Source organism: Artemia franciscana, chromosome 12 (genome assembly GCF_032884065.1).
Source record: "Artemia franciscana chromosome 12, ASM3288406v1, whole genome shotgun sequence".
Taxonomy (NCBI): domain Eukaryota; kingdom Metazoa; phylum Arthropoda; class Branchiopoda; order Anostraca; family Artemiidae; genus Artemia; species Artemia franciscana.
The window spans coordinates 19,500,649-19,525,646 of NC_088874.1; the positions used below are offsets into that span (position 1 = coordinate 19,500,649).

The following is a 24,998-nucleotide window of genomic DNA, read 5'->3' on the forward strand; positions in this document are numbered from 1 at the left end:
CGCTGAAGTATTTTTACTAATTTCAACTATTTATTCTACGATCTTTGTGATTCAGGGGTCATTCTGAAAGAATTAGGACAAAATTTAAGCTTTAGTGCAAAGAGCAAGGTATTAATGAGGGGGCAAGCTCCCTTTTATACGTAATAAAAATGTACGAATATAGAAGTTCGTTACATAACTTAATTCGTGAGTTACGGATAAATTTTTTTTAATAAGAACGTTCGTAAGAAATAAAAAGTTATAGTTGCTTTTTAAGTAACCAAAACATCGGAGGGCAACTAGGTCCCCCATCCCTTTTTTCTCAAAATGGTTCAATCAAAACTAAGAGAAAGCCATTTAGCCCCCAAAAAACAGGCAATTTTCGTTTTAATTATTCATGTGCGGAGAGCCAAAATTCAAAAAAAAGAAGAAAGGGGCTGTTCCCTCCTCAGCGCCCCGTTCTTTGCGCTAAGGTTTTTACTGTTTTAAAAAGTAGAGTTGAGAGAAAGAGCCAAACTTTAGCGTAAAGAGCGGGGCGTATAGGAGGGAACAGCTCCTTTTATATACAGAGTACTTTCTGTTCATTTTAGGTTTCAATGTCGCTCCTTATTTTCAGTTAAAAAATTTGTTTTTTTATTTAATTGCTTAAAAGAGCTGATGTCTAATTTTAATTCATATGGGTGGTGGTTCACTCGTTACTCTATTATAGCTGCTGCCACAACTATGATAGGATCTACCGTATTCCATTTATCCTTTTTGCCTTATTTTATACTATTTGTTACCAATAGCAACAACTCCTTCTAAAACTACATGCAGGTGCCCCCCCTAACTCTCTCGATTTTTATATAGCAAAATATGTTGTAACTGTTGTTAATATTTGAAGAGCTCAAAAGTGCTCATTTTATTTTAAAGCACGGAAGCTCTTTTCTTTAAGACCTTCTCAGCCTACAGTTTTGGCTGCGTCAATGCATAGAAACGTCTATTCTGCGTCAATAAAATCTATAAAATATATTTTTTGAAACAAAGTGGTTGATTTATCAATAACAAGCTTAGTATTTTATTTTCCACATTCCTTAGAACTATAAATGTTCATATTTATCCCTTTTTCCCCGTGTCACTTGATCAATGCATGATTATGTATTCTTACTTCTAGGTACCTTAAAAATCTACGTAAAATTACTAGCTGGAACTGCTCTGTTTTTCGGAATAATTCAGCTTATATTCAATATTGTTGTGCTGTCATCAGAAGCAGTTTCATCAAGCTTAGAACTATGTAAGTCTATACAATTATTACTTTTTGGGTGCCTTTTCTGCAACCTCTTTTGAGTCATTTCAAGCTGAAAAAAGTATTCATAGTTAAGTGCTTGTTCCATTACCTTACTCACTTTTTGTTGTAATTTTTTTTTATCATGGCTCCACAGCTGCTACATATGACAAAAAAGTTATTTTTATTTTGTTTATGTTCTTTGTAATTCTAGTTGCCGTCTCTAAACTACCCCCATCTTTAGGTGTGAGGACTGGTAAAACCTTGTACCCTAAAGAGATTAAGTAAAATACCCTTCTTGCTTCAAAGGTGTCTCATTTCCTTTTCTTTTCAATAAGAACAATTTTTTACGATCTCCTGAAATCTTTTTTTTTCTGTTTGCTCGTTTAATCTAATCACTTAGCATGGAAGGTGCGGTCGTAAAAGCGTCGGAAGTGGCCCAATTCCATTTTCAATATAAAGATCGAGTGCCCTCAATGAAAGTCAAAATTGATTGGAGGACAACCAGCTCCCTCCCATTGCCTCCCTATGATGTTGGATCAGAGTTTTGAGATAGTCATTTTGCTCAAAATTTTCAATGAGAATGACTTCACCCTCCCAAATCCTGGACACAACGGCAGTAATTTGTGCAAGTTATTGATTGTTTACTTATGTGGTTCATAACGTAAAAAAGGGTACGAATTTGAAATGGGAATCTGACTTGCTCAAAACTTTCAAAGATCATTCCTGGGCCAGATGGAACATATATTTTGTTGGCATGGAGGTTGGAGGCAGTAGAAGATCTGGAAAAAGCTACAATATTTTCGTCTTACCGGCCCAAAACTTGCATCCCTAAGTCTTTGGGCTAAAAGGACCAGAACACAGAAGTAAAAATGGAAAAAAAAACAACATTTGTTTCCCTGAAAACGTTACCCAACAAACAACCGAAAAATGGCAAATAAAACTTTTTGTGGAACGAGTTAAACTAAAAACTGTAAGCTCCTTAGGAAAGAGAACCGTAATGTATTATAAAACTTTAGTTTGTGGATATGCATCCCCCCCCCCCGAAAAAGGGTGCCCCAAAACAGGATTTTTTTTCTAATTGGCTTGGATCTTATATCTTTATCAGTTCTGAAACTGGGAGGCAAAAGTTCCTGGCCGAGCTGAGCCATATAGAATAAAAGCCAATTTGGTTGGCATGATTTCCCTAAAAAGGAGCCCGTAAAAGACCAAAATTTCCTCGAGAAAGCCTATAATCTTACACTCGAGAGGTCCTGGGGAAAGAGAATCCTAGAGTACAAATATGAATTTGGGAGACGAACTTCCTTAAAATCAGTCAAAAGACTTTTTCTTTTGTTTCTTTTTCAAATTTCTTTGCAAAAGGGGACCGTTGTTACCCCTCCCATCCCCCCTACACCCAAAAATTTATTCACCTAAAAATTGGACCTAAAAGGGCCAATAAACAGTTCCACCTGAATGAAAATATTTAAAACTAACACCATATGTTCATCGACTATGTGGAACCTACAGTGTATGGGCAATTATAGTTTGTGTTCCTTTCTCTTCTCCAAAATTAGTAAGAAAAAGGCCAACAAAAAATAACTTGATTTGCTTGTTCAAAACTGTCTATGAACGTTACCTGGGCTAAGAGAACAATGCATTTTTTTTAGAGGAAGGGATTTTAGGGAGTCTAGATTTGCCCACAGACTTATTGTTCTGATAATTTTGAAACCTGCAGCCGTAAGTCCTGGGGCCAGAAAGAGCCTTATGTAGAAAGAAATATCTTTAGCCAAATATGGCCAAAAAGGGACTAAGAATTACTTTTCTGAGTGCTTATTTTGAAAACAAAAAAGAGAGTTTTCCCTATTGCCTTAAATTAAATGAAGACAACAGGAAAATCTTAATAAGGGCTGCCAGAAAAAATAAGGCTGCACTGATTCATGACTTCCAAAGTAAGTACACCATTTTGTACATTTATCCTATAAACTCCTCCCTCTCTACATTCTGTATCACATGTTGCCAGCTGTGACTTGTTCTTGAAATACAATTTAGACTAGTTTTGCTTAAATGAACACTAGAACAATCGCAATTGGGTCAAAAATAAGATAATTCAAAAGGGTAGTAATTTCGGTTCATTTTGATTCCTAATTCCAAGTCATAGCTATTTAAAAAAAAACAATGCTCAAGTCCATTTGTTTTAAATTGATTTCATATAAACACAGTTGTACAAAACATAATTTTATTTAAAGAATGAAAACTTAATTTGTGCAAAAAAATGGAACTAATTTTGATTATAGGCTCTCAGCTCATGACGCCCAAAGTTTGACCTAAATTTGTTTTGTCTCGAAAGGTTTGAAATTAAGTGTAGCCTATGTAGTTGGGACCTGGTAGACTTAAATGAAGACACAATATTCTGTCGTTGCGTTGTATAGTACATCACACGCGTAACCAGGACGACACGTTTCTTTCTTTAGTATTGGCTTAACCTTAACAGGCATGTAAACAGAGACAAGGGAACTTCAATGAAGACAAAACTATTGAAAACTCTTTGTTGTGTTGACCCTTGCAACCCGAAATAGGCCCGATTTTGTTTTGTCTCCACTGGACGAGAGTTTAAAGACAAAGATCTCAATAAGCGTCTTGATATATGGTTTTTGATAGAATGGGTGAACTCTATGAATCTCTGTGACCCTGAAACCGTTGGTCAGCCTCCACGGCAAAAGAACGTGATGTGCAGCAATGTTCTGTTTCGGATGAAGGTCAGTAATAAGCTTTTGCTTTGACCATGTATCCTACGTAATATCAACTTGTCTCTGGAAGCAAAGACCTTTTCAGTAGTGCTGAAGAAAGCTAAAGTTATTTCATTTTATAAAGGGAAGTGCCAGGTAAGATGCTAGTAATTGGAGACCGATTTCGATGCCACCTGTATTTTAAAAAACTTTAGAAAAAGTGATTCATCCTTGTCTATATGACTATCTCACGAAACATGGCCAACTCAGTGATTCCTAATTCAGGTTTAGAAAGGGTCATTCAACTAGTCATGCTGCCATTCATCTTCTTGATTTATATGAATAATTGTTTTCAAGAAGGTGAGATCCCCCTAAAAGTATTTGTTGATTTTAAGAAAGCAACAGAAGATTTGGAATTTTATTGCAGAGATTAGAATGCTTGGGTATTAAAGGAGTATGTCTGAAGTGGTTTGAAATTTATTTACGCGGGAGGCCTATTAAAGTGAGTATTGATGATGTGTATTCTTTCGCTTATGAAATTTCATGTGGTGTGCCACAGGGATTGGTCCTTGGTCCGCTTCTTTATCTAGTTTACGTGGATAGCATGAGGTTTTATCTTTCAGACTGTTGCTTAACGTCATTTGCTGATGACACTACAGTTGCATTTTCTAGTCATTATTTGGATAGCCTTGTCTTGAAAGTGAATTGCGTTTTGAGATATTTCCATGTTTTTACTAGATTGAGTTTGTTATCAGTTAACGTTTCTAAGAATAATTTCATTTTATATTCTAGAGTAGGCAAGCCATGTGATATTAATGATAGAATTCTGTTTGATAATAAGCATATAGTTCAGATTTAGAAAATCAATTATTTATCTTTTTGCATTGATTTTAATCTTTCGTGGAAACGCCACAGTGATGTTGTTGCAACAAAGATTGCCTGTAGCCATGGAGCAATTGAACGCTTTAAAAAATTTTACCTCTAAGAATTTTTTTGCTTTTATATCACGCTCTGATTCATCCAATTATTTCGTATGGCTGTATGTTATGGGCAAGGAATATTTATGTGAATTTTAAGCTTGATCGGATTCTTCAAAATAAAACAATAGGTTTTATTGGTGGATATGTTGAAGGTGAACACAATAATTCAGCTTGCTTCAAAAAGTTGAAAGTGCTGAATATAGGGCAGCTACGGGAGTACCAAGTTGAGATCTTTACTCATCAATGATGGAATAATGTAAGTCCTGATGTTGTTCGGGATTACTTTACTGAAAATAGATCTTTACATCATTACGTAACGCGTCATGCTAGTGATTTAGCCATCCTGCACAGAAGTGGAACCAGGGCTGGTTTCCCTACTAGATTTTCGAGGTTTGACGTGTGGAATTCTGCTCAAGAGAGTATTCGGACGGCTCTGCACCTGGGGTTTTTAAAAAATAAATTGAAAAGGGATTTGCTAGGCCAAGGTTTATTGTTCTTTTATTTATTTATTTTCTTTTTTTTCTCTCTTTTCTGTTCATTGTTATGAGATTGGCTATTATTATTGATGAGTTGATGAGAGATTAGTTGCTATTTGCTATTGCTTTTTTTTCGTTTGTAGTGAATTATTAGTTATAAAATAAATTTTATGTAACCACCTCGTCGCAAGTGCTTTTTTGGATCTTTCTTTGGGAGAGTAATTGCATATTAGTTAAATATATTTGATTTATAAATAAAGTAGACTGAACTGAACTTGGCCTGTTGCGTAAGCCAGCCCCCCACAGTTATGCAATTTGCCCATTATATTTAAAAAAAATATATGTTGCTTTAAGATTAAATCAAAATGCACTCTTTTAATGCTATTTCCCAATAAGGCATCTCAGCAGTATCCCAAGAATGATTGAAGGTATTAAGTTCAAAGTTTCGTGGCTACTTCTATTACTACTTCTGCTTTTAATATCTGACCAAATCAAAAGAGAGTAAGTGTGTACACACTGTCAAAGAGCGCAGACAGTTTTCTTTGCGAATGGTATCAAGTTTTGTTTTTCAGGTTAACTAGAGGAGATATGAAACCAAATTAAGCACAACTATGTGTGTTGAGATTTGTAAAAGGGCTTATGCTTTTAAAAATTACTGAAAATTTTCTCCAGCATACAATTAACAGGCTAAACTATAAAGTCTAAAAAAAAAACGAAAAAATTTAAACTATTTCTTTCTTTTTCCCTGAAAAGGCTATGTCAATATAAAAAGAACAGAAATTAATCAAAATATATATTTTACAAAATAAGTTTTTCAAATAAAAGTAAAGAACTCCATTAAACCAAAGAATAGCAAAAATCCAATCAAATAATCTACCAGGCGTAAGTATACCACAAGCCAGCATCGATAAATAAATGAAACCCAAAACGAACGGATACTACAATAAATAACCGAGTCAAATACAAGACGATGCAGAAATTAACATGTGTAGGGCTCAAAACACCTATGCCTTCTCAAGGCCAGAAAATAATTTGCACTTTACTGAATAATTAGTCGATTTACTGAATAATTAGTCGGTATAATTATTAAAAAAGGTCGGTTGATAAGATCAAATGAAAGTTCTAAAAAACTGTCTTTCTTTTCATCCAGCAACGCTTGGTCCCTGAGTGGTTGGTCTTGACTACTATATTGTAACGATTTCTTAATAATATAGCTATGAAATTGTTTTCCTTGTATAACCTTTCTTTTGCCTTTGTTTTGCTCATGGTCAATTAATTTTCTTACTAGGTGGTTTCAAAGAGTCAATGTTGCGCCATTTTGGTTTCGTCAAACTCCAAAACTTAGATGCCATAGAGGTTATACGCCATGTTGCACCTGAAGTTCTACTTCTTTTAGTAAGTTCATCTGTCTTATTGCTTGTGCAGAAACACAAAAAACTTTTTGAAGAGGAAGAAAAGAAGAAACAAGCTGAAGAAAATGACATTTCCGATGAACTTAATGAAGAAGATATTGAGTTTGAAGAGGCTGAAAGAGAAGAGAGAATGAAGAAAATAGGTACACTTACTTGTTATTCGTTAAAATTAAGTACGCACCATTGTGGAATTTGTGTGCGCATCTAACAGTTTGTAGTTACAAACTGTATGTAAGGAGCGACTCTGTTCAATAGTAATCGAGGCTCTAAGAAAAGGAAGCTTTGCTTTGATAACAATTGATACATCACAAGAGTTGGATTTTTTTTCGCTGATTCCAAACATGTAAATTTCATTAATTTTGATTTTAGCATCAATGGCTATGAGCCTGAGAAAATAAATGTGAACGTTTATCTTATTGCTTAGTTTAACCAAGTTGATCAAGTTGTTTTTCCGTCAAAGAATCCTTTGTAATATATATAATTGCACATCAAATATCACGAAGGAGGTGCGGTGTGTCATTGAATAGGTGGAGGGGGGAGGGTACATTTCTTAAAGATGTTATTCCAATAACCAAATCTCCATGAACTTTCAGTTAAGTGTAGAAAGAGATATGTGTGTGTATGTTTGTGAGTTTTTTATGGGGGGGGGGATTGATTTTTAATATGTGTGTATTCAGATTCAGCCTGAATAATGACGTTGAGGTGGAGTTCTTCCGATTTTAATGCAAAAAAATCTTTATGATTTTTATTTTTAAGGCTTTATTTAATTAGTATTAGTCTAATATGCTTCATATTTTATAAATAAAATTACTCACAGTAATCTGTAATTGAGCATCAGCTATTATGATGGAGGGGTGGTGGGTCATTTTGTAGTGGGGGGGGGGGAAACACCTCAAAGAGTGCCTTTTTATGCCCAGATATCCTAGCTCTTATTGAGACTTCGGATAAACATAGAATGATTTGTTGGGAGGAGGATGTCCCTCTAGATTCCTGGAAAAATTTAGGTCTGCCCCTTTTTTTATTTTTGCTAGCTGGGGAAGAGAGTAATAGTGCTACTCCAATTGCAACAATAGTGTTGCAAAACATATATAATATCCGCTTACCTAACAGAAAAGAGGTGGAAGAGGTGAGGGGGGCATCATGAGCCTCGCCATGGAATATCTTGGGGGCAGGCAGTTGATAGCAGGAGCTTTGTATTCATTGATTTGAAATGGCAATATTTCCGTATTTACACACAATGTTTCAATGTATGTAAACAACAGAGGGCCTTAGAGATTTTAGAGGCCGCGTTGGTTTCAGCCACGTAGAAGATGAAAAATCTTACATAAGTTTTATAGATGTTAACAATAATATCCCTTTTTCATCCGCTCGAATTTTTGTAGTGAAAACATTATTAAGGACTTCTTCAACAAAATTACTCTTCATCGGAAACTTTGATTAAATATTCAAATTTTGCTCAAAAGTTTGATTACACTCTAACATTTAAATTCGTGGGCAGAAAAACTGAGAAAGCAGAACACCACCAATCAATTTACAATTATTAAAACATGCAGTTTAACAGCAAGAAATCAGAATCGGGGTTTGTGGGAGTGATAGCTCACATCAAATCTTAGTTAGGTCTGGTCAGGATTTAAAAAAGGACCAGAAAACAAAATGAAATTTTTTTTTTATTTCAGCTGAAAGTATTTAACAACATTTAAACTTAAAACGAACAGAAATTACTCCGTATATGAAGGGGGCTGCCTCAGTTGCTCACTCTTTACGCTAAAGTTTGAAATCTTTATCTTAATTCTTTTTTTAAGACAACTTGTTAAAACAGAACGGCCGTTGGATTGGAACAGGAAGCTCGTCTCAAGCACTAAAAAAAATTATGGCAACAAAAAAGAGATTGAGGAAAGGGATGCCACCCTCATATCCAGAATAAATTTTGTTTGTTTTAAGTTTCATTGTTGCTCCTTATTTTTAGGTAAAAAAGTTTCCTTTATCTAATGTGTACAGAAATAAATATAGTTGTTTGCTAGTACCTTGGCTTCAGTTGGCTGAAAGCCAGGACAATTTTTTATTACAGAATAAATCGTAAAATTATTAATGAGAGTTTATTTAATTAATTTTGCTTTTTTTTAGCTTAATTTGCTTTTTTGGGACACTATACTTATATGTTTTTTTTTTAATTCCAAATAACAAATCATTCATATAATATAGTTTAAACCATTGCTTTTCTGGATGTTATCGGACTGTCATACATTTTCTTAACTAGTAATGTATTTTATTTTTTTGTTCTTTTTTTCTTGCTGTTCATTCGATTTGGTACCTTAAAAGGAATTATTGCTGCAATGTTTAGTATTAAATCGCCAAGTAATTTTGTTTTGCTTTTAGCTCCACTTGTTGTAATTTTTGTTCAAATTTGGGTATCATCACTACGGCCTTCAATTTTGACTGCACCCCATTTTCTTATCTTTGTGGCCTCATCTACTTTGTGGGCATATGGTAAGCCCTTTGGTCAGCCATATGGATGGATTTGTCGAATTTTAATGGTATATTCAGAAGTACAATGTATTTTTCTAATTGCATATCAAATGCAGTTCTCTCAGATGCTGATGCCACCAGATGGGCTACCCGCGAGGTAACTTACTATTTGATGCTTTTTATTTTTAAACGTTAGATGTTACAAGAAAATGTTATGTTATGAGAAAGAAAAAACGAAGTAAAACAGACTGAATCATTTTGCTGCGTAAATAATGAAACTTTGGGTGGGAGGGGAGCGTCCCTCCGCCAAGCCTGAATATTTTTCATCGAAAGAAACTAGTTAAGTTTACATTATGTTTTTGTTTGGTATTTTAAATGACCTTCTCCCTGTGCATAGGCTCCAGTATAGTTGCATATGTGCCAAACAACAACATCAATTGAAAACACTGACACAGGAAATCAATTCGAAATTGTTTGAAAACTACGCATTAAGCTCCTCAGTATCAGAAGCAATAACGCCGTGTGACGATGCATTAGTTCCCTAAGAGTCACTTAGTTCCATTAAAAACAAACGATAATTTAAGAAACTTATTTTAAATCTTCATTTAAATATAGAAATACAAATAGATAGATAGATTTATTCACACGAAAGCCCAATTGGACCATGGTGACACACACAAAACAAGCGAAAAAATTACAGCAACAAAACATAGACCAAAAAGACGCTAAAATTAATTATTTACAAAAATCATTAAGATACCTCGTATCAACCCGGGTGAACTTTCTCTATATTTAAGTAACATATTCGCTGACTTGATGTTTTCTAAAATTACGTGCTTTTTTGCATGATTGCATAAACGCTATTGTGTAGGAGTGCTGGTAGGTCATTATGTAAATGGAGATGAGGCAGGCCTGATGACCCAGAAATTACATTTTAAGGCCCAGATTTTTCAAGTCTCTTGACAGGTATCTGCTCTTGACATATGGGTGATCTGCACCTTTTATCAAAGAACGATTTTTCCTTAGAAACATAAAAGATTACAGTTCGTATGCTTTCCAGAACGAAATGCAGAGAGAAGGGGGGGGGGGGCTAGGGCAGTATCATGAGTGTCTTCAGGGAATATCCAGGGAGAAGGGAAACAAGTTTTAACAGGAACTTTGTTTTTATGGCCGTTTAAACAAATTTTATCTTGAATATTATAACAGTTCGTGTTTACAAGATTGTCAGTAAGGAGCGACTCTTGATAAAATTATAATAAATCATAAATTTTAAAGTTATCTGCAAAAAAAAAAAATTTGAAATTTTTTTTTTCATAATTTTTTTTGCAGATAACTTTAAAATTTATGATTTATTATAAATTATGCTCAATATAAAAAGCCGATCCTCGCATATATATATATATATATATATATATATATATATATATATATATATATATATATATATATATATATATATATATATATATATATATATATATATATATACGTATATATACAAAATTGTCAGTAAGGAGCGACTCTTGATAACATTATAATAAATCATAAATTTTAAAGTTATCTGCAAAAAAAATTATGAAATTTTTTTTTCCTAAATTTTTTTTTGCAGATAACTTTAAAATTTATGATTTATCATAAATCATGCTCAATATAAAAAGTCAATCCTCGCATATATATATATATATATATATATATATATATATATATATCATGAAAAGAGAAATCACCAATGCTACAGCACAAACACAAAAAAAAAAAAAAAAAAAAAAAAAAGGAGACAGAAGGAGAAAAGGAAGACTGTTTTCCTAAATTAGTGATTAATATAGACCAGCACTTGAATGAGGCCTTAACCCTACTCATCCATACAATCACATAGGTCAAACAGCATAGCCACACACAATCAACCATAAAGAATAATCCATGGACAGGCAGTCATGTCGTCAATAAGTATAAGTCGTCATTTACCAAACCATAGAAAAAATAATATAGACAAATAATTCAGAGGCAACACCCAACATAAGGGCTCATCAGGAGAATACACTGGCCTATATAGGGTTTCGCCACTCTAAATTCTCTACCCAGCACAGTGTTGTGGCTACCACAGAATATCCATGGCATCCCCGCATCAGGTATCACCCCCAAAATACATGTCTATGAAAAAAACAGCAAATGTAAAACAACCAAGTAAAACCAAAACAAGCTTATCCTGTTAATATATCCCTCCCTTTAGCAACAATAGGTAAACTAAATATTATAAATTTTACCAAATCACAAATATATATATATATATATATATATATATATATATATATATATATATATATATATATATATATATATATATATATATATATATATATATATATATATATATATATATATATATATATATATATATATATATATTGCGAGGATCGGCTTTTTATATTGAACATGATTTATAATAAATCATAAATTTTAAAGTTATCTGCAAAAATTTTTTCTTGAAAATTTGCTACATTTACAGAAAATGAGAAAAAGACCAAAAAGGAGAATGATCGTGATAAAAACTATACCATCAAATGCCCAATTTCAAAGAGTTTTACTGTTTTATCTGGCAAAACGGAAAGATATATTTTCCCAGTCTGTAAAATTATTCCAATGTATAGCTGGCTATTCAAAGAATTCTTATGCTCTGTTGCCAGTTAAACTTCTTGTTGTAAGCATTGAGGAAATGCTTTTTTCGTTCATCTTTAGGGGGAGTATTTTTTAGGTTTCCTTGCAGAAATTATTTATAATTTAGCACATTTGGTCTATTTAGCACTATTATGGTTATTGCTTTTTGGTTTTGAAAGAACCAAAAATTTGTTACATTTGCAGAAAAGGAGAAGTAGACCCCATAATGGAGAATGATGGTGATAACAAGTATACAATCAAATTTACGTGGGAGTTTGTTGTCATCCTAAAAAGTATATTTTTGTGTGTAAATTCCCTTACTCTCCATGTTCCTTCATATAAACATAGAGGGAATTTTTTTTGGAGGAAAGAAAATGGTAAAATTTAGTCTGTAATCCCCCTTACTTGCCGGAAATATATTCACACCAATCTTGTGATATTTAGGGCTGGGGGGGCTGGCAATTCCCGAATCATAGACAATATATTTGTATGTAGCATACGGTAAGAGATTACAGTCACTTGCCTACGTAAAAAAAGAAGGGTAACAAGGCGAGAGAAGCATTTTTAGATGACATTTAAGCCATCTAATAGCTTCTAAATTTATTGTATCAAAGCACTTTGTTTTTGTAGCTTGTATATTTTAGCTCATTCACATAAGGCACTATAGTGTCTTTTTAGTTCCCCTGCATACATTGTTTGATGATATGTTAGCTTTATCCTCCCCCTTCAAGCATTGCAACGGTGGCTCAACTTGATTATTCACTAGCCCTGTTTAAAATCGGAATTCTAAAACCCAATATACGTTCTGCAGTCATAAGGTGCGTCAGCAGTGAGAGTGCAATTAAGTTTCATTAGCAGCGCTCTTCAGGTCTTTCAGGCAACAAACAAAAGAAGGGAGCACCCACCGCAGGGGCCGTACGTATCCATCGTTATTTAATTATCCTTAAATTGTAGGGGATAGATGATTGGGTCCTTGCACTTCACTTTTTCTTGGGCCGACTTCTTCAACCCTTAACCTGTGTTCTTCCTGATGAATCGGTGTGTTATATGGACTATGATTATTGACTGAGTATCGCGTTGACTATTCGCACAAGATACTTTAGGCAGGGCTAGATCTATTCATGTCTGTCCGGTGCTAAACTTTTTGTAGCTGTCAGTCGTCAAGGATGATGTTACTGCGATAAAGTTATATGATTAATTTTTTGCAAAATATCCAATTAAACAGGCAATTGATAGGTACAAAATTGCATTAAAAGTTAACGTACTTGAGAAGAGAAAAAAATCGTATCCAGCGTCTTCTTTTCCGTCGACCATTTTTGGGTAGCTATACGGACTCAAAGAAAAGGTTAATTTCCCACTATGTGTGATAGTTGATCTATCGGACGTGCCTTCTCTTCCCCCCCCCACAATAGTTGCCTCAATTCTCAAAGAATGCATCCGTATGCCAAATTTTCTGGTCAAGAAACAGAAAACGTCTTTGCAGAGTCCAACCCCAATTATCTTGCTTGTGACAGAAGCTCATCAATCTCCATCTGCTCCTGTGGTGTGTCAGACCATAACAATATGAATAGAAAAACAAATCAGTGTGATTTTGTCAAGAAACGCGGCTGTGCCAACAAGGTGAAACAAAATGGACTCGTAGTCCACGTGGTAGATAACATTTCTACAGCTGTACCAGTGGCTGCTGCACCTAGAAGTATAAAAATTTGGGATTAGTTTATAAGAACTGAGTACGCAGCTGTTAATAAAATGGACACCAAGTTTGCTGTTTCTCAAATCTGCGTAATGGCTGAAAGTCTGATATCTGCTACACGCTTCGAAAATGAATGAGTTGTGCAGCTAAAGTTTAAGACAAAGGGCGACCTTGATTATGCTTTGAAGTTTGGAGTGAAGATGAAATATTGTTTATTTCATATCACCCGACAGATCGAGAAACCCAAAAAGTGTCTCAACTGCCAATGATTCAGACATTTCGCTCGAGAGTGTTTAAATCCGACCGGATGTAGTTAATGCGCTGGCGATCATAGCAATAAGGACCAAATATGCAAAGTAGAGATAAAATGTGTAAAATGTGGAAAAACCACTAGGAATATTAACTTGACTTGTGTGAATTTGAAGAAGAAACTTCCAGCCCAAGGCCAAGGAAAAAACAAGACAACTCTAGCAAATTCAAAATTTATATGTCAGAATTTTATCAGAATATAAATGGTGCCCATGAAAAACTAGAAATCGTCAAAATCCGTGCAGTAGTTTTGACATTGTCTTTCTTGCTTAGCATCTTTTAAGTGAAAGTAAAATGCCATTATTAGAGTGTTTGCCAAATTTTTAGTTTTTTCTTCGGCCAGCAAACATCACAACTGGCAGACCTTCGACTGGCCTAGTCATTGCGGTAAATAAAGAGTTCATGGTTTCTTTGTTAGATATTACTGATATTTATATTGGTGATGAGCTAGGATGTCTTGTATTGTTGTTTTCTATGTGCCGACTATTTACCGTAAACACATTTTGATTAGAATTTTGTATCACCTTGCACGTCACTATCAAAGCTTGTCCATAAGCTTTGATTTTGTCTCTCCTGATCACCCAGAGCTTCAGTATATCAGTATTATCATCTTAGATGACATCTTAACAAACAACCATCTACTCCTCCAGTTTACCATTAATATCTCAGCCTTTCAGTACACACTTGATTCTTTGCAAATAAAAATCAAACTCCTTTTCCACGTTGTATGTACTTCACTGAAAGAGAACCTCCTACACCTAGATTGCTTCCTCGCTGAGTTGATGCATGCTCTTAAGGTCATTTCTTCTGTATCCGTGCCTTCAAAAAAGTCAAAATAGGGACACAAAACCGTGGTAGGAAAGAGGGTAGCGAATTGCAAGATACCGAGCTCCATCATTCTTCATTTTTGATTTTGGCTGACTCTGATCGTCTCCGCACGGATGGTATTTTTTTTTACGTTTAAGTCAACCAAACGTGAGTTTGGGAAAATAGATAAGTTCAAACAGCAACACAAGAGATAAGAATAACCCCCAGTATCTTTGGAACAGAGTTTGAAAGCTGACACCTAGTTCGTCTTCCAACCTCACTCGACTGATGTCACTGCGCGGGAAAGAAATTTTGCCTCGCATTTCTCCGACGATCTTCCTCCAAATGAATCTACCAATAAACATTTTCTCCTCAACCATTTAAAGAAACTTGACCATCAGAGGAACTTTGTCATGATTGCAACTTCAGCTATCCAGATCCAAATTCGTCTAGGCATTATAAAACGTCTTAAAACGCCTTTTTTAAATATACTCATCGCACTTAGTATTTTATTCTTAGATATTATGCTTTTGCAATATTCTATGGCTCATATATATAAAAACAATATGATCACTCCTGGGAGGGGGGGGGGGAATGAAGTAATTTAGTCACTCGAATTTCGTTCATAAATATAACGGCACTCGCATGATTTTTTTTCCAAAATCAGAGCTCTAAACAAATTTTCTCAAGCTCATGATCTATTTGATCGCTTTTTATATGATCTTTTTTGCATACCGAAAAATCCCAGCTTGTCAATTTTCTGAAATATTTTTGACACGCTCTGTTTCTCGCTGTCACTTGGCACTCTTGCTGCCACTTTTCTTCTAACCACATATTTCTTTTTTATTCACTGTAATTTTTATTTCGTTCTGCTCTTATTGTCAAATGTCATGTCATCGTATATTTCTTTATTGCTCACTTTCAATTTGACTCGTTATAATTTTCGGTGCCGCCAGTATTCTAAACATATATTTCTTTTTTTTTTCATTTTCTTTTATCATCACTTCAGACATTTTGTCAATACCCTTTACCTTAGCTGCTACGATTAGTTTTGTCACACTCGATGGTCTAGGTTATTCATTTGTCCTTTAAGCACTACTAAATTGCTGAAGACGCCATTTGTAAATAGACACATTACACTTGATATTTTATATTTAGCTATGTTTCTCTTTTAATATTTCCTGTGTCATAGATACTAAAAACGATACGATCACTCTGGGGTGGGGAGAAATTATGCGGTATATTCACATGAAACATGCTCATAAATATGATATCAGCCCGTGAGTTTTTTTTCCTAGGCTAAGACTCTTAACGAATGTTCTTAAACTCGTGACCGATATTAATTGTTTTTTCAGATAGTTCTTTTCTTTATAGGACAGAGAATCCCAGGATGCTACTTTTCAAAAAAAAAACAACACAAAAATAACTTTTAGCCCTTTTTGAGAAAAAATACATAAGTAAATGCGCAATTATTGCTCGTTTAAGAGATAAGATATATATACCTATTGAACCCTTAAACAGGGTACCATCAAGCCTGAAAAGTTGGAAGTTCTCAAGTATTGTGAACAGGATAGTTTATCTTAGATAGTTGCATCTTATTTCAAAAGGTAAATACACAAAATGAACTCTTGTCCTCAAAGTGCCCCAGTTATTGTGCACTAAAGTTATATAAGAAGGGTGGAAGCCTTACTTGTATTCATGGTAATCCTCAGCATGCTAGTGAGAACGACCAGAAATTAAAAAAATAAACAATAATATTTTTCAAATGAAAGTAAAGAACGACGTTCAAAACCAAAAAAGAATAGAAATAATTCCGTGAAAGAGGGAGGCTGTCCCCTCCGTATCCCCCACTTTTTATGCTAAACCTTGTCCTAAATATTCATGAACAATTGTTCAAGCAAGAGAGTCAGTGAATAGGAAGAAGAAGTATTTTAAAGCACTTGGAAACTTTAGCGTAACGAGGGAGGAAGGGGTTGGAGAAGGGGACAATCCACCACATGGATGAAATAATTTCTGTCAGTTTTAAGTCCTAATGTTGCTCTTTAATTCGTATGTAAAATTATTTTTAGCTATTTAAAAAAATTATTTATAAATTGCTGGAATACACTGGACAAGAATATAAGAGATTGAAGGAGAGTTGCCTTGGTTCTCTATGATAATGGCTTTAATTTTTATTGATGGTAAAAAGACTACATAATGAAGATCTAAAAAGAAAAGGCTGATCACTCTTGTAAAATGGTTATTGGAATTTGGTTTTTCTAATAAGGAATCTTATGTGCAAAAGTCTATTTTTGATTTTTAAGTCAAGTAAAATTCTTCGTTTTCAATTTAAAAGTGCAGAAGCAACATCTTGAATTCCTGTATTTAGCGCAGCAAAATTTAGACTTTTTCTTTGAACGCTAAGAATACACAGTGTTCGAATTTTAAACTATTTATAAATTTCACACTTTCTCCTTTATTCCTGCATTTTTAGCTCATTTCATACAAAAATTATTATTTATGAACTCAAGGCTAAATTTTTTCCCTAAGGATCCTTGGATTTGAAGCTTATCACTTATCTAATTGCTCCCAAATAGCGGACCCACGGTATGTCAATTGGAATCCTTCCCTTCCTACGACTTCTTGGCTGGTTCCATTGGTCCTTTACTTTCTGTATCTGGTAACACAGTTTTCTTCTATGGCTTTTCTTCCAAGGCAGGAGAAAGAGGTAAGTCAATTTGCGGTAACAAGCTGTTGGAAGGATAAGTCTCCATATTAACCGAAACCCTAAAAACCGAACTTTTGATAACAATAAAAGTTTGGAAAAAAATCTCGTTTCATGATGATTTCAAATATGTAAAATTGACTAATTTTAAAATTAAAAAAAATGTTACAGTCTTAAAATAAAATTGTGTAGAACTAAGAGGGATAAAAGTGAAAAAAGGGAGAAAACACACTCTAGTCAGAGATTGATCCTGAAGATCAAATTATGCCATCTTAGTCAGGACTTCAACGAACCCTACCTTGGAGTTTCTAAGTAGCTTTGTGCATAAACACAAAATTGTGAATTTTCACGAGTACTAGTTTGTTTGTTTGTTATTGTTGTTAGTACTTATTGCAAAAATATCTTCAGAGGGTCCTCTGAAAGCGATACCAAACCATCCCTCGGGACTTCTACAGGTCCAAACACGAACGGCAAGTACCCGTTTGATATGGAACACCTCAAGCGGTCATCCATGCATTGATACATCCGGGACTAAATAAACCGTTTTAAAAAGTCTGGAATTTTAATGTATTTTGGCGGGACTTAAACGCATTTTATAAAAAGAACTGAATTTTAATGAATCAAAAGTGACAAGTCCGCTACCCCTTTTTCCTTATGTCACGTACTTGGATAAAGTAAACCAGTGAACTTTTGTCCCCAATGAATTAATTACTATTGCATTTTTTAGAGAAAAGCTATGGTAATCTATTTCCCAATTCTAGGGGCTCCCAAAATCCCTCCCCCATTTTGTCTTTGTTTTTTAACCCGGGTTGTTTGACTATTCCCCCCAAAAATAGAAATACCGAAGCTGAGACACGCAAACACAAACAAACAAATAGTGTCAGACACATAAACTCACAAAGACAGTCACAAAGATAGACGAATACAAAGTTAGACGCACAGACAAAGAAAGAGCTAGAGAGGAGAAACAGAGAGAAAAGGAGATAGAGGGGGAGAGAGAGAGGAGAGAGACAAAGGAGAGAAACAGGGAGAAAGAGAGAGAGAGTAAGAGAGAGAGAGAGAGAGAGTCTCTGACTGTGTCTTTGCCTGTCTCAGTGTCTGTGATTGTGTATTTGTGGTTTTGACTGTGTGTGTTTGTGTGTGCTTTTTGTCTTCCTCCCTCTCTTTCTGTCTTTTTGCATGTGTCTGTGTCTGTTCTTCTGTGTGTTTGTTTTTGTGACTTCTTTTCAGACTCTGTCTCTCTGTGCCTGCGTGTCTGATTGCGTGTTTGCCTGTGTCTTTGTCGTTGTCTGTATGTCTGACACTGTGTGTTTGTTTGTGTTCTCCCCCCTCTCTCTCTCTATCTCCCTATCTCTCTCTCTCTATCTCTCTCTCTCTCTCTCTCTCTCTCTCTCTCTCTCTCTCTCTCTCTCTCTCTCTCTCTCTCTCTCTCTCTCTCTCTCTCTCTCTCTCTCTATCTCTTTCTCTCTTCATGCCTATGTGTCTGGCTGTGTGATTGCCGGTCTTTGTGTCTGAATTTTTGTGTTTGACTCTGTATGTGTTTTTTCTCCTTTTCTCCATACCGGTCTGTTTTTTTTGTCTCAGTGTCTTCATTCACAGGTCTGATTCTGTGTGTTTGTTTATGTGTTTTTTTTTCTCTCTCTCTCTCTCTCTCTCTCTCTCTCTCTCTCTCTCTTCATGCCTGTGTGTCTGACTGTGTGTTTTTCTGTGTCAGTGTCGATTCATGTAAATGACTCTGAGAGTTTGTTTGTGTGCTTTCTCTAGCTCTTTCTTTGCCAGTGTTTCTGACTCTGCGTCTGCCTTCTTCTTGGTTTGTCTTTGCGTGTTTATTTGTTTGACTCTGTACGTTTGTGTTTGCTTTCTATCTCTCTCTCTCTATCTTTTCTCTCTAGGCTTGTGTTTTTTCACTGTGTGTTTGTCTGTTTCTGTGTCTATTTTTTGTGTTTTACTTCTGTTTCAGTGTCTGTGTGTTTGTTTGTTTGTTTTTATCTCTCTCACTTTCTGTGCCTGTGTGTCTGACTGTGTGTTTGCCTGTTTATGAGTGTATATTTTTGTGTTGGTGTGTCTAACTCTGTGTGTTTTTTTCTCTCTTTCTCTCAATACTTGTGTCTCTGCATGTGTATTTGCCTGTCTCTGTGTCAGTCCTTGTATGTTTGTGTTACTGACTGTGTTTTTGTGTGTTTTTTTTTCAATCCTAGTCCATGCCTATGTGTTTGACTGTCTTTTTTTGTGTTGTGTGTATTTGTTTTTTTTGTCTCTCTATCTCTCTCTCCGTGCATGTGTGTCTTACTGCATGTTTCCCTGTTTTTTGTCTGTCTTTGTGTGTCTGACTGTATGAATTTGTGTGTCTATCTCTCTCTATCACTATCGCTCTCTCTTTCCCTCTCCCTTTCTTTCATTCTCTCTATCTTACTTCCTATTTATCTCTCTTCCTCTCTCTCTATCTCTCTCTCTGTTTTTCTCTCTCTCTCTCTCTCTGTGCCTATATGTCTTACTGTTTGTGTGCCTGTCTCTGTGCCTGTCTTTTTTGTGTTTTACTCTGTGTGTTTATGTGTGTCTTTTGTTTCTCTTTCACCATGGCTGTGTATTTGCCTGTCTCAGTGTCTTCATTTGTGTGTCTCTGTGTCTGACTCTGTCTTTGTCTGTGCCTGTGTGTGTGACTGTGCGTTTGCCTGTCTCTGTCTTTATGTGCTTTTAGTCTTACTCTTCGTGTTTTTGTTTGTCCTTTTATCTCTCTCTTTCAGTGGCTGTATGACTGACTGTATGGTTTCCTGTCTCTGTGTCTGTCTTTATGTGTCTCTGTGTCTGACTCCTTGTGGTTGTGTGTGTGTTATTCTTCTCTCTCTCCGTGCTTGTGTTTGTCTGACTCTGTGTTTGCCTGTGTTTGTATCTGTATGTGTCTGTTTGTGTGTATTACTCTGTGTCAGTTTGTGTGTCTGACTTTGTCTGTTTGTGAGCCTGATTTTGTGAATTTGGGTTTGTTTTCTCTCTCTCTCTCTCACCGTGCCTCTTCGCCTGATTGCATATTTGCCTGTCTCTTTATCTGTCTTTGTGTGTCTCTGTATCACTCTTTTTGTGTTTTTGCGTCAGATTCTGCGTGTTTGTTTGTATTTTTGGCTCTCTTTGTCCGTACTTGTGTCTGTGACTGTGTGTTTTCCTGTCTCTGTCTTTGTGTATCTGACTTTTTTGTTTGTGTGTGCTCTCTCTCTCTCTCTCTCTCTCTCTCTCTATCTATCTCTTTCTCTCTCTCTCTCCGTACCAGTGTTTCTAATTCTCTTTTTCTGTCTTTTTTGTTTAACTCATGTGTGTTTTTGTGTGTTTTTTGTCTGTCTTTCTCCATGTCTGTGTGTTTTTCTATCTCAGTGTCTTCATTTGCGTGTTTGTTGGCTGACTTTGTATGTTTTTGTCTCTAATTCTCTCTCTCTCTCTTTTTCTCTCTCTCTTTTTTTTCTCTCTCTCTCTCTCTCTAACTTTGTGTTTATCTGTCTCTTTGTCCTTCCTTGCGTGTTTGTGTGTCCGACTCTGTGTATTCGTGCGTGTTTATTGTCTCTCTCTCTCTCTCCGTGCCTGTGTGTCTGACTATGTGTTTGCATGTCTCTGTCTCTCTTTTTGTGTGTTTATGTGTCTGACTCAGTGTGTTTTTGTGTTTTTTGTCCTTATCTCTGAGTGCTTGTGGGTTTGAATGTGTCTTTGCCTTTCTCTGTGTCTGTCCTTGTGTTTTTGTTTTTATGGCTCTTTGTGCTTTTGTCTCTCTTTGTCCATGTCTATACGTTTGACCTTGTTTCTGCCTGTCTCTGTGTCTTCTTTTCGTGTTTGTTTGTCAGACTATGCTTCGGGCTGTTTGCTTGTTTTTTTTTGTTTATTTATATTAATAAACCCATTTTTCTATCTCTATGTGTGTTTTTGTGTGTCATTGTCTCTATATCTCTCTCCGTCGTTGTGTGTTGGACTGTTTGTTTCTCTTTCTCTGTTTGTCTTACAAACAAAGACAGATTTGAATATATTTGTCCGATTTTGCCTCTCTCTCTCTCTGTATCTCTTTTTCCTCTCTCTATCTTTTTCTTTATCTCTGTTTTTTCTTAACCTTTCTCTCTCTCTCTTGCTCTGTCTCTCTCTCTCTCTCTCTCTCTGTCTCTCTCTTTCTCTGTGTATGTGCCTGTATCTCTGAATATGTATTTGCTTGTCTCTGTGTCTGCCTTTTTTTTTATTCTGTATATTTGTGTGTTTTCTCGTCTCTCTCAATTTCTGTGCTGGTGTTTCTGACTGTTTGTTCGCCTTTCTCTGTGTCTATCTATGATGTTTTGACTCTGGGTGCTTATGTGTGTTTTGTCTCCCTTCCTCCATGCCCGTGTGCTTGTCTGTTTTAGTGTCTGAATTTTGTATTTATGTCTGTGACTCTGTGTGTTTGTATTTGTGTTTTTGTTTCTATCCGTGCCTGTTTGTCTGGCTATGTGTTTGCCTGTATCCGTGTCTGTCTTTGTGTGCTTGTGTTTCTGACTGTGTGTGTTTGTTTGTGTTTTTTTTCTCTCTCTCTCTCTCTCTCTCTCTCTCATGCCAGTGTGTCTAACTGTGTGCTTGCCTTTCTTTGTGTCTACTTTTCTTTGTTTGTATGTTTGACTTTGAGTTGTTATGTGTGTTTTCGTCTATCTCTCTCCGTATTTGTGTGTCTGACTAGGGTTTTCCTGTCTTTGTGTGTGTGAGTGTTTTTTACCTCCCTCACTCTCTCTCTATCTCTCTCTCTCTCTTGCTCTCTCTCTCTCCCTCCCTCCCTCTCTCTCTCCCCCCCCTCTCTCTCTCTCTCTCTTTATGTGCCTGTGTGTCTAACTTTGCGTTTCCCCATCTCTCTGTCTGTCTTCTTATGCTTCTGTGTGTGAGTCTATGTGTTTGTTGTACGTGTTCCTGTATCCTCCTTAGTGTTGCTATTTTATTGGAAAACACTCGAGCAACTAGGGCAAAAAGGGAGGACAAAGTTGGGATTAAGGTGGTTTTTGGAACCCCTGGAGGTGGGAAATGGATGACCATAAGTTTGCCAGTTTACTTTATTGCGTGCGTCATCAGAAAAAAGGGTATCAGACTTGGCACTTTTGATTCATTAAAATTCTGTTCTTATTATAAAATGCGTTAAAACCCTGCCAAAATACCTTTAAATTCCACAATTATGTGAACCGGTTTATTTCATCTCAGATATATCACTGTATGGATGAGCGCTTGGAGCATCGCACACCCATCGGATACTTGCCGTTCGTGTTTAGACCTGTAAAAGCCCTGAGGGGAGTCGTTTTGTTTCGTCGTCAGAGGGCCATCTAAAGATATTATTGCATTAACTACTTTCGTTGTTCTTTCTTTCCCCAGGGACAGTCATATCGGAGTAGTAGTCATAGAATATCAGGAGGGGACGCAAATCTAATGCTTTGGTACTTTCTTATAATAGTTAAGGGAATTGTTCCACAGGAAATGCTAATTCCTACCCTTCTAAGAGGCTAATTCTGTCATTTTGTAGTGCAAGGTAAAAATTTCGGCTCTAACAGGGTGAAATGTTATCAAGTGAGAACTACAGAGTAGCTAATTGACTTAAAAACGTCTAAAAGGTATATAAATCTCCTCCAAGTTTCAGAGTATATGCCACCACAGAATATTGCATTCTTCCCCAAACGCAACTAAAGTCCATAAGAAATGATGAGCTATTATATAGAACGTATTAAAGGTTAAATTTGGGTCTTTTTGGGGAGAGGGAGTACCCAAACTCTCATTTCTTAGTTCTTGCGGACAAAGATTTCATTTTTTGTGGGAGGTATTTTCAAGCAGGGAGGATAGGTGACTCATCGTCTAGTATCCTCTCCTTTGAACAAGATGTTTAGACTTGGCATCTAATATGGATTTCAGAGGCAACGCTACTGCGTTGCCTATAATAAAGGCCATAAGGGTTTAATGTTTTATTATCCATTTTTTTTCCAGAGGCACTTCAAATAGAACTTCGGAAATAGTAAATTCTAGTCCCTTTTTTAAGAGTTAAAAGTGATCGGAGGGCAACTGCCTCCCCACCCGTGACTTTTTCTCTAGATATATCAGATAAAAATTTTGAGATAGCCATTATGTTAAAAATATTTCAAAGGTCAGATAACAAAACACTGGTGGCAACACAACCTCCAAGGCATGGGGAAGGTGTTCTAAGCTATTCCCTGGGGGCATGTATGGTCCTTACAGATGGAATACTCGTATAAACTTCAGAGAGGGCTCATTTGATTGGAAATTTAAAGTTTTAATTATTAGGACTACTGCTGATGCACTTTTCCAAATCTAAAGCTTGCTTAAACCTTAATTTGATCTTTCAGTAAATTTAAAACCGCTCTGACAAAAGATATTTAGTATTTGTCATTGAAAGGTGGTTTAGGGAAGGAAAAGGGCTTTTGCACTATAAGGAATAAGAAGTACTGACTTTTGTACTTTTTGAATTATAAAGGGATCGAGGTCTCGGGAATATTTTTGAATGTCTCCTCCAAATCCTCTTAATATCTCTGAAAACGTCCAAGGTTTTCACATACATTGGCTCATATATATATATATATATATATATATATATATATATATATATATATATATATATATATATATATATATATATATATATATATATATAGAACCTCTAGGTCCGAGAGGTTCCAGGTTCGAACCTTGGCTTTAGCATTAATACAAAAGAAGAAAAAAACTAAAGAAGAAAAAAAAACTAAAAAACAGGTAAAAACTACTTAAATAACTAAAAAAGCTAAAAAACTAAGAAAAACTAAAAAAAAAAGCGAAAAAAAACTAAAAACTGAAAAAACAAAAAACTAAAAAAACTAAAAAGAAAAAACTAAAAACTAATAAAAAAACTAAAAACTGAAAAAGAAAAAAAAACTAAAAAAAGGAAAAAAACTGAAAAATAAAGGAGAAAAAAAAACTAAAAAAAAAAAAAAATAAAAAAACTAAAAAAGGTAAAAACTACAAAAAAAACTAAAAAGAAAAAAGCCAAAAAAACTAAAAAGCTAAATATATATAGTATAAAAACTTATATATATATATATATATATATATATATATATATATATATATATATATATATATATATATATATATATATATATTACATTAAAACTTATATTATAGTATAATATAATATATATAGCATAATATTTATAGTATAATATATAATATATAATATTTTATATTATAAAACTTATATATATAAAAACTTATATTATATTATATTATATATATATATATATATATATATATATATATATATATATATATATATATATATATATATATATATATATACTAGCTGTTGGAGTGGCGCTTCGCGGCACCCCAACACCTAGTTGGTGGGGCGCTTCGCGCCCCCCCAAGCCCCCCCGCGCGCGTAAGTCGTTACGCGCCATATTAGTTAAACGCCATTGTAGTTGTGTCCCTGTGTCCCACCTGTGAATAGAGATAGATATAAATATATGTTTTTAACTACGTAAAACATGCGAATATACAACATTCTTCGCTGTCCCATTGTCTGTG

The 24,998-nt window shown here is 35.1% G+C and overlaps 1 protein-coding gene across 2 annotated transcripts in view; it reads left to right on the top strand.

Moving 5' to 3' along the window:
- The window catches only part of LOC136033812 (piezo-type mechanosensitive ion channel component-like), a gene marked incomplete at its 3' end in the record, with an annotated part of 265,796 nt that overhangs the window by 26,903 nt on the left and 213,895 nt on the right, over positions 1 to 24,998 (top strand). For both annotated transcript variants that reach the window (XM_065714725.1, XM_065714726.1), the window contains 4 exon segments: positions 1,133 to 1,252; positions 6,696 to 6,962; positions 9,196 to 9,442; positions 17,279 to 17,456. In XM_065714725.1, the coding sequence (XP_065570797.1) occupies positions 1,133 to 1,252; positions 6,696 to 6,962; positions 9,196 to 9,442; positions 17,279 to 17,456 (812 nt within the window).